This window comes from Heptranchias perlo, chromosome 2 (assembly GCF_035084215.1).
Source record: "Heptranchias perlo isolate sHepPer1 chromosome 2, sHepPer1.hap1, whole genome shotgun sequence".
NCBI lineage: Eukaryota > Metazoa > Chordata > Chondrichthyes > Hexanchiformes > Hexanchidae > Heptranchias > Heptranchias perlo.
The window spans coordinates 124537163-124551983 of record NC_090326.1 but is presented as its reverse complement, the minus strand read 5'-3'; the positions used below and the strand labels follow the sequence as shown (position 1 = coordinate 124551983).

Genomic DNA, 14821 nt, shown 5'->3' with positions numbered 1-14821 from the left:
TTTTAGCTTTGAAGTTCAGGGAGAAATTTCAGAGTTTTATCTTCTTGGAGGTTCACCTGTGGTTATCTCTCTCATGATACTGAGTAGCTTGGGTAGAGCCCGTGACAAGGTAAATTACATATTGTCAATGGAAGAAATGGCCTGAATGGATCAAAATGTCTTCTCTCACTCCATACTTTATTATTTTCTTAAAGTAAATGCTTCTCTTCTCTTCCGTTATTATTGGCACATGTGGCAAGCCATTTGTCCCACTGTTTTTACATTCAGCAGATCATTCTATGGGTTCTTTCCATAACAAAGACCCCTTTTTATGTGACCAGTTCGTTAGCCTCATCAGGAGGGACTGGTTGTTGGGATGGGGAATTGCATCTCCACTCCCATCGGACACAAGTACCCTGCTGGATATCAACCCAGTATTCAGAGACCAGAAAGAAAGAAATACTTGCATTTATACAGCGCCTTTCACAACCTCAGGACATCCCAAAGCGCTTTGCAGCCAATGAAGTAATTTTTGAAGTGTAGTTACTGCTCTAATTTAGGAAACGCAGCAGTCAAGGTCCCACAAACAGCAACGTGATAATGACCAGATAATCTGTTTTAACTATGTTGGTTGAGGGATAAATATTAGCCAGGACACCGGGGAGAACTCCCCAGCTCTTCTGTAAAATAATACGTTGGGATCTTTTGCGTCCCCCTAAGAGATTTAATGTCTCATCTGAAAAAAGGCACCTCCCAAAGTGCACCACTCCCTTCGTAAGGTAGTGGAGTGTCATCCTAAATTTTGTATTCAAGTCTCTGGAGTGGGGCTTGAACCCAGAACCTTCTGACTCAGAGGAATTTTTGTCTCTGCTCAACAGGGCATTAAAAAAATTAGTAATTTACACAATTACCTCACTTTTATTTCTACAGATCTGGGGAGGAGCTGCTGAAACTGATGAAACTTTGTTGGCTACTGCTTGTGGAAACACTCCTCCTGGGCCTGTCATTGCACCAGCTAATGTTGTGACAGCCCGGTTTCAATCTAAAGGCAGTGTAGGAAGTGGCTTCTCAGCATCTTTCACCAACCGTATGTCTTCCTATATTTTTAACACTGGAAAACATTTATGAAAAATGTATTTTATATAGATTTTAGCTTTAAAATTAATTTTCAGTTACTTCTTGAACACCCCCAAGCATAAATCAAATGTTTTGAGTATTATTAGTTGCTCTTTTTAGATTGAGAACCAAGATCGTCAAATTGACTATAACAGTTTGTATTTGACACCGTGCAGGAGTACCATAGTTGATTGTCGCTGACTTCCCAATCTCAGCCATGTTGCTGTGGGGAGACAGTGTGTGGGGGGTCATGCACCTCTTCACAGAGGGGGAGGGAATGTTGGAGAAAGAGCTATTAATTGCCACCAACAGGCTCATTCAGAGCACCATGGGTGAAGGTAAGGGATCTGGCAACAGCCTCCACACCCCCAATCATCTACAGGGAGGTGTGGCACCCAGGGGTATCAAGAAAACTGAGAGATTCACGCCCACACAAAGATTCAATTAACAATTAAATAATAGAGCATATATCTCTCTTAACAATTGCAATGTACAAACTGAATTTTAGCTCACCTGAGGGGTGCTGAAGTCAGTATATGAAGATGGATTATATTGACAGCAGTATTTCTTTGATGAAGTAACGAAGAAGGTTGATGAGGGTAGTGCAGTGGATGTTGTGTACATGGACTCTCAAAAGGTATTTGATAAAGTACCACATAATAGACTTGTTAGCAAAATTAAAGCCCATGGGATTAAAGGGACAGTGGCAAGGTGGATACAAAATTGGCTAAGGGACAGAAAGTAGAGAGTAGTGGTGAACGGTTGTTTTTCAGACTGGAGGGAAGTATACAGTGATGTTCCCCAGGGGTCGATATTAGGACCACTACTCTTTTTGATATTTATTAATGGCTTGGACTTGGGTATAGAGGGTATAATTTCAAAGTTTGCAGATGACACGAAACTTGGAAATGTAGTAAACAATGTGGAGGATAGTAACAGACCTCAGGAGGACACAATGGACAGACACATGGCAGATGAAATTTAACACAGAAGTGTGAAGTGATACATTTTGATAGGAGAATGAAGAGAGGCAATATAAACTAAATGGTACAATTTTAAAGGGGGTGCAGGAACACAGAGAAATGGGGGTGCACATACATAAATCTTTGAAGGTGGCAGGACAAGTTGAGAAAGCTATTAAAAAAGCATATGGGATCCTGGGCTTTATTAATAGAAACATTTAGTGCAAAAGCAAGCAAGGTATGCTAAACCTTTATAAAATACTGGTTAGGCCTCAGCTGGAGTATTGTGTTCAATTCTGGGCACCACACTTTAGGAAGAATGTCAAGGCCTTAGAGAGGGTGTAGAAGAGATTTACTAAAATTGTACCAGGGATGCGGGACTTCAGTTATGTGGAGAGGCTGGAGAAGCTGGGGTTGTTTTACTTAGAACAGAGAAGGTTGAGGGGAGATTTGATTGAGGTGTTCAAAATAATGAACGGTTTTGATAGATTAAATAAGGAGAAACTGTTTCCAGTGGCAGAAGGGTCGGTAAACAGAGGACACAGATTTAAGGTAATTGGCAAAAGAGCCAGAGGAGACATGAGGAAACATTTTTTTAGGCAGCGAGTTGTTATGATCTGGAATGCACTGAAAGGGTGGTGGAAGCAGATTCAATAGAAACTTTCAAAAGGGAATTGGATAAATACTTGAAGGGAAAAAATGTAATGGCCTATGGGGAAAGTGCAGGGGAATGGGACTAATTGGATAGGTCTTTCAAAGAGCTGGCACAGGCATGATGGGCCAAATGGCCTCCTCCTGTGCTGTACCTACTATGCTACTATGCCACTATGATACTATGTGTGTTTTAAAATTCTTTAGGATGTGGAGCCAATTTCACTGCTTCTGCCGGCCGTGTTATGTCACCCAACTACCCTAACCATTATGACTCGAACTTGAACTGTCAATACCTCATCAATGCTTCCAGTCAGATGTTCGTAATCTTACAATTTGAGACATTCAATATAAAAGGTACGATTCAAAAATTCTCACATTTTGTTGATGATTGATCATTATGCCCTTAGACTGAAACCTAAAGTGTGGTTAATGAGAAAGTCATCACCGTGTAAAGAATTGCCTACTAATTGGCATCAGTTATAACAGGCTTTATCCTGGCCAAAGGGTAAAATAATTTCCCATTTGTTCCACAAAATTAGCTCAAGGGTTTAATTACCGTAGTAGTGACTGCAGCTTCTGGGCTACCAAAGGCAAACTTTTGTTACAAAAGACTTCAGCTATGCAATCATACACAAAATCTGTATCTGGGAATGTTGGTACATGTAGCCACCCCTGTGACTCTCAGGCTAAAAACCTATTGCCATAGTCCTCAGTTACAGGCCAAACTGTACATTTGATCAAGTTTTGTAATTTTATGAAAAGTTACCTTTATTTGTAACATTCGCAGGTTTCTCATAGCATTGCTCATGGTGAACTGAATGATATGTGTTTTTATAATAATAGAGGTGTTTCAATAAAGTGTGATGGAAGTAAGTGTAATTAATTACAACACAGGAAGCACGTGGGATTAATATATTATGTGGCATTGCTCATGATAAATGAAAGAATATGTTTTCTGTCTTGCCTATCCATGCTGTGTTGGTATTGCTGGATTTGTCTCTTTCATCTTCGTATCTCTGTCATTTTTCAATCTGTATTTTGGGTGTTTTGCTTTTGTGAGCCGGACTTCTGCTTCTATCTGTTTCTCTCTGCATGAGAAACCAGCAAAGTAAATAATCGTATTTATATTAGATTCTAGACATTTCATAGAATTACATCAAAATTACAGCATGGAAACAGACAATTCGGCCCAACCAGTCCTTGTTGGTGTTTATCCTCCACATGAGCAGTAGGCCTAATCCCATGTATCTGCTCTGTTCCCATTTCCCTTATTCACTTACCCTCAACTACATATCTAACCTATTTTTAAATGTTGTCATTGTCTCTGCTTTGATCACTAACTCTGGCAGTGCATTCCACAACCTCACAAACCTCTGTATTAAAAAGTTTCTGCTGCTCTCTGTCCTAAATCTCTTACATTCCACCTTTGTTCTAGACCCCTCAATCATTAGAAACAGTCTGTTTCTATCTATACTGTCCCATCCCATCATAATTTAAAACACCTTTATCAAATCACCACATCATCTCCTCTGTCCTACCAAAAACAGCAGATGTTACTCCAGGAGTTACCCCATATGTGAGAAAATGTCACTGAGACAAAATAATGACATGCAAAGTATATGTGACAAGGAGTTGGAAATGAAAGGCACTGCCTTCCTCAAACTACCTAGATTGCATTAATAAAAGTTATTCCAATTTAGATGTACTATTGGACAAAATCTGTTATTGTTTGAGAACAGAAAATAGTTTTATAGAAATGTTCTTTGGAGTATTATGGACTGTTTAATTATCTGGGCACTGTTGAGTTGTGTGGCCCACCAATGATCAGACATTAACCAGATCACATTTGTGATGTAACCATAACAGCCCCCTTAAAATCTTCCACACCATATAGTGCCTTTAACTCCATTAACTATGCTCGCTGACCCACATCGGCTCCCGGACCAGCAACGCCTCACATTTAAAATTCTCATCCTCGTGTTCAAATCCCTCCATGGCCTCGTCCCTCCCTATCTCTGTAACCTCCTCTAGCTCTACAACCCTCCAAGAACTTTGCATTCCACAAATTCTGGCCTCTTGTGCATCCTCGATTTCCTGTGGGGGACACTAGATGAATCTTGTATCTTTTGCACGTTCCCTCGCGTGCTTCTTCTGTTTTGCAGTAGGCAGATTGAGAAACATTTTAATGAAACAACAGCTGATGCAAACTGTTAAGCTACTTCATTTAAAAACAGCATGTGAACATATACTCAGTCTCACTTCTCTTCTTCAAATAAATGAGGAAAAATAATAAACCACATGCTGTTCCTTTTATGGGCTGGCTGACTTGAAACATTCCAGAAAGTAGTTAACAGAAGCCAGTTTGAACTGTCAATTTTGGCCCAGCTAAAATAAAATGTAAAGAATATGTAAAGTAAACATCTCTATAATTTGAAGCAGGACAGTTTCTTGATCCCTACAAATCTCACATCAAATAACAACAGAACAGTGTTCTATAAAAACCACGGGCTCACATCTTTGTCTTTTTTAAACCTATGCCTTTAATTGAAGTTTACATTACAACATACAAAGGCTAATTTTAGAAAATCCTCATCTGCCAGGATCACATATCAGGACATCACTGACACACTCCACTTGGTTTCTGTCCTCTAGTTTTCATGGATAAAACAATCACGTGGAGCACTCCTATGATTTCCTGGTGTACACTTTCAGTGGGCAGGGTCCACGGCAGCAGCATGCATTTGTAAGATTGGGGGAGAATTTGAAGCCTTCCACCTGGCAGAAATGGGGTGGTAGAATCCTGAAAAAGGTGGGGAATGACTTACCGTCCATTCGCGCTATCGCTGTGGTCACCGCAATCTTCCCCAGACCTACCGTGGGCCACCGGAGCATGCACCTGATATGCAAATTGAGGCCTGATTATGGACACAGGACCCCATTTGCCATTTTAGGACAATACTGGGCGGAGTGTGCGCGCAGCTCAGTATCAGTAGGCGGTCCAGCCAAAGAGAAGTACATATGAAGGTTTCACTGTATTTTTGTGGGACTGATAGGAGCAACAGTACTCTTCTGGGCTCCACAAATCCAGCCTGAGCTGTTGCCACTGCCACTCTGGCTCCCCTCTCCTCCAGATCGGATCCCCTCCTGGATGTACTTTTTTCTGGCCCAGAGCCAGCGGGCGATCCCGGAGCACTCGTTTTCTGCCTGCCAAATGAATGCTAATGAGGCTCAGCCCTCAAAATGGACAGAACCTCCTGCCAGGATTATTGGGCAACTGGCGGATGGGCACCCGAAGCCTGCGCTGGAGGAAAATCTACCCCATTGTCTCTAGCAAAGTTGGCTCAGCACTCTTAAAGAGACTTTTGAAAGCTTACTTTGTATAAATACTGACTTCACTACAAAGAAGATAAAGAATATAACTGAGAGATGACTAGATTCACGTTACAGACCCAAATGTTTTTTTTCTAGGATTCCAACTAAGGAACATTCCATAGGGCCCATCTGAGACACTGAAAAATAGATTGCATTGTAGGCCATTCAATTGAGCAATGACCATAAAGTTTAACATTGCATTGCAACAGCACAGAAAAGACAGGCCATTCATTGTTTCAAATACTTGCAGAACAGTAAGTAAAGCCTGGCACTTGGCCTGGCCCACTCAAGAAACTTCAAGTGCATCAGTACGTAACATACTCTGGATTCCAGAAATCTGTAACTAAAACAGCAGAGAACTTGGCTCAGTGGGCTCAATTTTACCAAGGTGGCGGGTTAGCAGTGGGGGGGGGGGCGCGAATGGGCACGTGGCAAACCCACATGAACCGAACTTACCGTTTCCGACGTGATCGCATGTTGATTGATAGTGGTTAACGTCCTCTCCGGGTTTCACGCCCTGCAGCTAGCCTGATTGACAGGCTGGCTGCCGTCAGGAGCTGCAACGCGAGGGGGGGAGGGTGAGAAAGAGAGAGAGCGGGACATCATCCGGCACTGGAACAGAAGACCGGTGGGGGGGAGAGAATGGAAGATCCGGCGCTGGACTGGAAGACCGGGGGGGATGATCGGGGGAGGATTGGGGGGACATCAGGTGAATATCGGGGGGACATCAGGGGAAGATCGGGGGGACATCAAGGGAAGATCGGGGGGACATCGGGAGGGTGGAGGGGGACATCGGGGGGACATCGGGAGGGTGAAGAGGGGAACATCGGAGCGGGAGACGTCGGACATCGGAGCACGTTTCTAAGGTATATGCATTTAGTGTTTTCACTTCCTTGCATGGTGTTTTATTTAATTTATTTAGTTTCTTTTTCCCTGATCCGGCCCTTCGCGCCTGGTTTCACCAGGCATGAATCAGAAGCGGTGGGCAAGCCGCCCAGGTAAGTTAAAAATCTTTCTAATCCCTTCATCTGTCACAGGTAAAGTGCCTTAAGTACCTCAATGAGGTACATTTGGCTCTTTAACTGTAAAGCCAGCGGGACTTTCGTTTTCGGGTCGCCCGCGCGCACACAGGTGGGTCCCTGGGAAACTCCGAAGTCGTCGGGTTGGAGCCGGCTTCTGAACCCGAACGGGATTTCCGCAATTTTCGGAGCCCCCCACTCAGCCCCCAACGCACCCGCAATTGCCTCCTAAAATAACCCCCAGTGTCTATTCTTGGCTTGTTGACCAAAAAATTCTAACCACATCAGTAGTCATGTTATCTAGAAGCTGCATTTATAATATTCCAAGGAAGTATAGCATAGGTCTTTATTTATGGGGAAAAGGCCTCATTTACCCTCTACCCTTCTTGTCACGTTAGCCATACTAGTGCAATGCTCAGGAAATTAATTTGAAGAAAATTGCATGATTGATATCTTAGTTAATACAATTCTGCTAAAAATGGATATGTTGGCTAATATAACCATTTCTTTAATAATTGTAACATATGGCATAATATTTACAATAGAGAAAATTATTTTCAATACTAGAAATGTGTACATTTCACCGACCTTTAAAGAATACAATTACTTCAAAATATATATTGAAACAATGATACGGAACTCTGCAGGACTTTTTTAAAAGTCTGCTAGATGTCTGAGATATGTAGAAACTTATCACCATATTTAACAGTCTCCTGTTCAAGCTACTGAGAAATCTGCACCCACTTGTAGGGTTTCTGTTCGCCCAATGTGGAGTAAACTCACTCTCCCTGCAAGGACATGTCCCATTCACCTAAGTCCAGAGAGCATAGTGGTAATTGGCAGAGCCAAGGTTAGAGACTCTGGGAGGAATTTTAGCTCCCCACACCTAGCGGACACTAGGCGGGAGGGCAGTTGAATTGGAGCAGGGGACTTGCCCACTGGCTTTCCACCTCAATCTGGTTGACTGCAATTTTAAATTGCTGGCGGCAAGTATCCCCATCAGGCCAACCCTGCTGGGAGCTGGATCAAGGCCAGAAGAGGCCCAGGTAAGTTTAAATGTTTAATTTTTTTAAGGTGTCCTTGTGGGCCAGGAGGAAAAGGAGTGCTCCTCCGGGCCCCGCAAGGAAACCTTGGGCCTCTGCTGCTCCAGACTTCCGCGCCCCCTCCCCCGACTGTGATCACAAGGAAAAGACATGGATGTGGTCCTTCTTTAAATCTGCAGGTCGGGTTCCATTGACATCACCAAGGCCCGACTGTAGTATTAACCTGAGGCCTGAGTGGTGGGATACTTGCCACTCTGCAACTCAAATCACTGTAGGCATCAAGCTCTGGGGATATATGTGTGTTCTCATACCGAGCCTTCAGGTGATGCCTTCCAGCAGCTGTCACCCAAAGACTCAGTTTTCTCATTAGCTATACAACGGACTACGGCCTTCAGTGTGGTGGAAGGATCAATACAGAGTGGGTGTGGCCTGTTTTAGTTATTTGGCTATGACTGCAAATGTAAAATAGGCACAGGGCTGGTGAGTAATCTAGTTGCTAAAATTAAATCAAAGGGCATCAGTGTAAGAATTAAAAAGATCTTTCTACTAACAACAGCTTTTGTTTTCTATTTCTGGTTAGTGCTAACATTACAGCAATGAATATGCAACCTGTTTGGGCTTTGGAAGTCTACGATAGTCACTGTACCTTCCCAGGGAAAATAATTGTTTGACAGTGGATATGAAGTCCCCATTACAGGCAATTCCAGTAACAAATTAAGACTTCCATTTATAAAATACCTTATTGTGTGTCACAAAAACACCTCAAGGTGCTTCACAATAAATTACTTTGAAATGCAGCAACTGTTGTTACCTAAGCAATTTGCACTCAGTAAGATTCCACAAAATGCAATGAGATGAATGACTGATTAATGATTTTGGTGGTATTGGCTGAGGGAGGAATGAACCAGGAAACCAGGAGAACACCCTGCTCATCTTCAAAAAGTGTCCAGGGTGGTTGAAAATTTGCTGCTGACCGGGCCGATTCCGACTGTAACTTCAGCAAGTGTCCGCTGGAATAGATTGAAACTAGACTGGGACCCAGTTACACCAGTTCCAATATAGCTGCAAGGTTTCAGGAATGGCATTGTGGGACTGAGGCTCCACCCACTCTTAGAAAGTTTTGTGTAAGGGGGCGCAGGAACAGGAGTGGGGATTCTGCACATCGGCGTTCCCACACCTAGGGCCTTCTTAGGAACCTGGATATGGTCGGTGCTGGTACACCTGGTGAGACCAGGCAACTGGTGGATCTATGGCCCATCAGGTGGTCCAGGCCAAGATTGTGGCCTGGACCCCCAAAGAATTGGCCAAGCAATTTTTTTAAAGATTTACAGTGATCATCTTTGTATAGAGACCATGGAAGTTTTCTTCCAGGGGTAACCCGGCACCCAACCTAAGCCTAGGAGTCTTTAGTCAGATTTTTCAAACACTTTGGCAGGGGGAGGGTTGTGGCACCCCAAAAGTGCACCTGGCCTGCCACAGCCATGAAAATGATTGGAACTCCCCTTATCCCATGAACGTGGAGGTTGGGGTGGGCGCATTTCTCTAATTACACTGAGATGCGTTGCTCCACATATTTTTGAACCCAGGATCTCTAATGTCCACTTGAAAGAAAGAAGCAGAGTCTCAGTTTGACATCTCATCCGAAGGCCAGCACCTTTGACAATGTAGCACTCCCTCAGTACTACACTGGATTGTCCGCCTAGTTTATAGGCTTAATTCCGTGAATGGGGCTCAGACCTACTACCTTTTGACTCAGAGGTGAGTTACCAACTTAGCCAAGCTGCAACTGGAAACAGGAAGTTCCTGTTTTATTCTTTATTCCATTTTGTTTTACTAGCTTCATCATCACCTCACCATGATATTGATTCAAAAACTCTATACATGGACATTAACTCATAGGCCAGGAAATTCCTGGAGCTGATCCCACTCCACTGGCGTAACTTTGCCAGAAGTATGGCAGAAACCCATTTTACATACATAAATGGAGTTTCTGCCACAGTTCCGGTGAAGTGAAGCTGGCGGAGCAGGAGCAGCTGCTTGGAATTTCCAGGCCATTGATAATTAAAATTTTTGCTTGAATTTCATTTTTTTCTTACTATTTAGTTACTCTATTACTAAACTTTTTTTTAATTCATCTGTTTCGCGCTGTCCTCACTAATGGAATGTGAGGCAGGTGTGAAAATGCACTGATAAAAAAGCACCAAGGACACAGAAAGTCTGAATATAAATTCTTGGCGCTAATTTTAAAATTAGCGGTGAATCTTATTTACCGCTAAATAATCTTATTTATTTCAAATGCCTCGATGTCTTAAATTTGCCATTGTATTTTGACATGGTGAAGATTAGAATAAACACATGCTTGTGTACAATATGGAGATCTGTTATAGTTTTATGGTTGTGGGAGTTTGCCTCAGTTTGATGGCACAGTGCCTTGGTAAAAGTGCACAGTGTGGAGGGTGAGAAGGAGAAAGTGACAATTGGGCTGCTCCTGCACAGAGTCCTTACCTTTGAGCTGAGATCAAGTTACCTTCATAACTTCTCAGCTAGAGAATGGTGAGTGGCAGTGTTGGGGTAAAAAAAAGGAGGGAAATCTTGCGTGAAAATAATTAAAGATTCAAATTATTTAACAGTTTAAACTGGTTAATGCCTTCCCTAAAATGGCCGAGGGGAATTTCAGACAAATATGTTAACTTTTGTACGTTAGTATCCCACAAAATAAATTTAGTACTGGGGATGCTGGAAATCTGAAATAAAAACAGAAAATGCTGGAGAAGCTCAGCAAGTCAGGCAGTATCTGTGGAGAAAGAAACAGAGTTAACGTTTCAGGTCGAAGACCTTTCGTCAGAACTGGAAGATGTTAAAAGAGTTAAAGTTTTTGAGTAAGTACAGAGCCAGGGAAAGGGGGGGGAGGGGAGGAAAGAACAAAAGGGAAGGTCTGTGATAGGGTAGAGGGCAGGAGTGATTAAATGACAAAAGGGATTCACTTTACAACCTTCCGGATTCAACATTGATTTCAGTAACTTAAGATCATAACCACTGCTCCCATTTTTTTCAGTCAGCTAGTACTGGTAATGGTTCTGCTGCTGCCATTTACAGCCACTCCTGACAAATCTTTTGTTTCTTAACCTGTCCCGTTACCATCTTCCTTGCCTTGCACCATCATCCCTTTTGTCATTTAATCACTCGTGCCCCCTACCCTATCACAGACCTTCCCTTTTGTTCTTTCCTCCCCTCCCCCCTTTCCCTGGCTTCGTACTTGCTTAAAAACTTTAACTCTTTTAACATCTTCCAGTTCTGATGAAAGGTCATCGACCTGAAACGTTAACTCTGTTTCTTTCTCCACAGATACTGCCCGATTTGCTGAGCTTCTCCAGCATTTTCTGTCTAAATAAATTTAGGCCCTTGTCTGTATAATTCTGTTTAGCTTTTTTAGCATTACAGCATTGTTCATCTGGACAGAAAGACAAATGACCATATCTCAAATTAACCTTTCTGTACACTCAATTATAATTTAGGAGAAGTGCTCTGTAAGTACAATCTAGTTGTAGTTTTGCCGTTCATTAGCAGGTCAATTACTTTGGGCAGGAAATCATGTTTGTTGGGGACAGGCAAAAGCACCGAGGAGAGTCAGTGCTGCCATTTTCATGATTTGCTAATTGTTACTGATGGAGAGTGGAAATGTTCAGATCCATTAGTCTTGACCCCTGGTATTGTCATCCCACTTTAAATTTTTTTATTGACAGAAGATGAATAATAGGATATTTGCAGTTTGGTGGGTATGTGAATATCATTAGGAATTATATAAATATTGTTATTGCTACAGATACAATTTCTTATCATGCCCTAAATAAATTCTCTACTCAACAATCTTGCAAGGGCTCTGTTATCTCCTGTTGGACAGTACAGTCCCACCTATCACAAATAAAGAAGAGTGGAGTTTAAATAGGGAAATTGCTTTTATTTAGTAATAGGTGTTTAGGTTTAAATGTGTGGAGGGTAGACAAAAATGGTATAGTTATTGAGTGTGTTAATGGTTAAAATAAATCAACTCTCTCAAAGATACTAGTGATTTTGGTTTTCTAGAAGATGGGGACTGCTGGGGAGAAGTTGTGGCCTTAAGAATGGTATTTGGGTATTAGGTAAGAAGTCGGATGGAAATGGGCCTAGATGTACAAATATACTGCTTTCCTATTAAGATCTGATCTTTTCTAGTGTAACAGACTGTTTTGCATATATCATTGTTATTACTGGGTTCCAATGGGTTCATGTTCATGTTTTTTTTCTTTCATTCTTGGGACATGGGCGTCACTAGCAAGGCCAGCATTTATTGCCCATCCCTAATTTTCCTTGTGAAGGTGGCAGTAGGTCTTCTTCTTGAACCGCTGCAGTCAATATGGGGAAGGTACTCCCACAATTCTGCAAGATAAGGAGTTCCAGGATTTTGACCCAGCGACAATGAAGGAACGACAATATATGTTCAAGTCAGGATGATATGTGACTTGGAGGGGAACTTGGAGGTGGTATTGTTCCTATGCACCTCCTGCCCTTGTCCTTCTAGGTGGTGGAGGTCGCAGGTTTGGGAGGTGCTGTCGAAGAAGCCTTGGCGAGTTGCTGCAATGCATCCTGTAGGTAGTACACACGAGAGCCACGGTGTGCCAGTGGTGGAGGGGGTGGATGGTTAAGGTGTTGGATGGGCTGCTGATCAAGCAGACTGCTTTGTCCTGGATGGTGTCGAGCTTCTTGACCGATTATTTTACAATGTTTTAAAGTATTGATCTTGTCATAAATAATGTATCTCATACAAATCCCAAGCAAAAGTTTTTTAAAAATCTAAATTAACCTTCAGTTAATGTCACATGTTTATCTCACAAACGTTTACAGGACATTCATGTGTGCATGACAGTTTGAAGATATACAGTGGGACAACAGCAAGTGGAAGTCATGTTGCTACCCTTTGCGGTTCTGCCATACCTGGACCAATCAGTACCTATGGCCCAATGCTTTTGGCCTTCAACACAGACAGCACTGTGACACAAACTGGATTCATGGCCAACTACCATTTAGTCTGTGAGTGGTTCATTGCAGAATTTAGAATTACAATTGTGTAATTTTGTTGTTTTACTGTTGTTGTGTTTAGGAGCTGCACTTCCTTTTCAAAGTATTTTTCTCCTCTTTTTTTGATCTCCCAGGCCTTCACCTTTATAGCTCTGCAATCACCCACTAGGAGGTACACAAATATGGCCAACAGATGATTCTCCCTCCAATTTATCCCTTCCTCCCCCGCAGGAAAGCACCTTCCTTTCAGACCTGATAGCAAGGCTAAGACCACCAAATTAGTCCATGAGGCTCACAGGTGTGAATCCGCAAATCCATTGCTCATCACATTAGGTCAACAGGCCGCACTCTGTGTAATACGATTGCTTTATTTTGTCGAAAGATGCACTGAAATATCCAGTGGTAACCTTCATGGATAAAGAAATGATACCACAGGAGAATAACCTGGTTTTTTTTTAAATTTGGCACATCACATGCTCCGTTCACCAATTAAAGAGGAGTGCCTTTATTCAAAAATTACAGTGAACACAATTAACACAAATTTTCTGTGGTGTTTTTTCTTAATTTTCTTCATATCACAGGAGACTTTACTGATCTCTTCACCAAACCTTATAGTGGATGCCTCCTGCAGTCACAAGATCAAAACATGGCTACCTAAAGATATAGTTAAATTGCACAGGAAGAGAAGGCCACATAATACCAGACAATAATCTCTGAATTTTCAAGTTGATTTAACTATTATACATGAACTACAAATTAACTTTAAAACTAATAACTAGTAAAATTAAAGGTTGCCCCTAATGTTTAGAAATGTATTGTGAACGTTATGCATTCAGTGACTCACTGGGCAAAGGCCAGATCTGTTTTGTGCTATAATTCCATTTCTCAGTAAGCGTTCAAGTGGTGTAATACATTCTTATAAGATTTATCCCTTCCTCATCTGATCATATGAGATAGAATCAGTTGCTGAACTTTATAAAGATTGCTTTAATAGTTCAATGTTTATTATAAAGCTTTTCCTGTGGAATAATGCAGAGTGTGTTAGGAACCTTCTCAGCCCCATAGGAACAGTTAAATGTCTAGCCAAATTCTCAATGATACCAGAAGTTACATTGACCCACATAGAAATAGTGCATATTCTGAGACAGGGTGACATCGTGTGCGGCATAATTTTTTGTGAAGGATTGTATTTTCACCATATTTCATCAGATTCAATATGACTGGTTTGATTAACTGACACAATGACTGGTTTGCTATATAAATACACCTGAGCTTAAACAAATTGTGAAAAAGATAAAGCTAAATTCACAACTAAAATGCATCCCTTCTTGCGTGAATATGTCAATATTTTATGTAAAACAGATTAAATCTAGGTAATATGCTCTTTTAGTTTGCTGTTCTGAAAGATTTGGAGTCTGTTATTATTCTCTGCCTGCAGTGAATCTCTTTTCCTGTCAAGTTTATTGCCAGTTTGCCAAATTGCCAAGATTAAGAAGCAGCCTCCAGATGTCCATTTAACTAAAAACTTTGGTGTCTTTATAATCAATTAACCTCGACAAGATTTAGAAAATAGAATCCTTGACAGTGCTGAGTTAGTTTGAATAGTGCAAATAGTTCGGAT

At 41.7% G+C, this 14821-nt stretch overlaps 1 protein-coding gene across 1 annotated transcript in view; it reads left to right on the top strand.

Annotated features, from left to right (window-relative positions):
* cubn (cubilin (intrinsic factor-cobalamin receptor)) overlaps positions 1 to 14821 on the top strand; it is a 347393-nt gene that overhangs the window by 273858 nt on the left and 58714 nt on the right. The window contains exons 41-43 of the mRNA XM_068007070.1: positions 910 to 1066; positions 2916 to 3065; positions 13027 to 13212. Of these exons, the coding sequence (XP_067863171.1) occupies positions 910 to 1066; positions 2916 to 3065; positions 13027 to 13212 (493 nt within the window). The remainder of the gene's footprint in view (positions 1 to 909; positions 1067 to 2915; positions 3066 to 13026; positions 13213 to 14821) is intronic.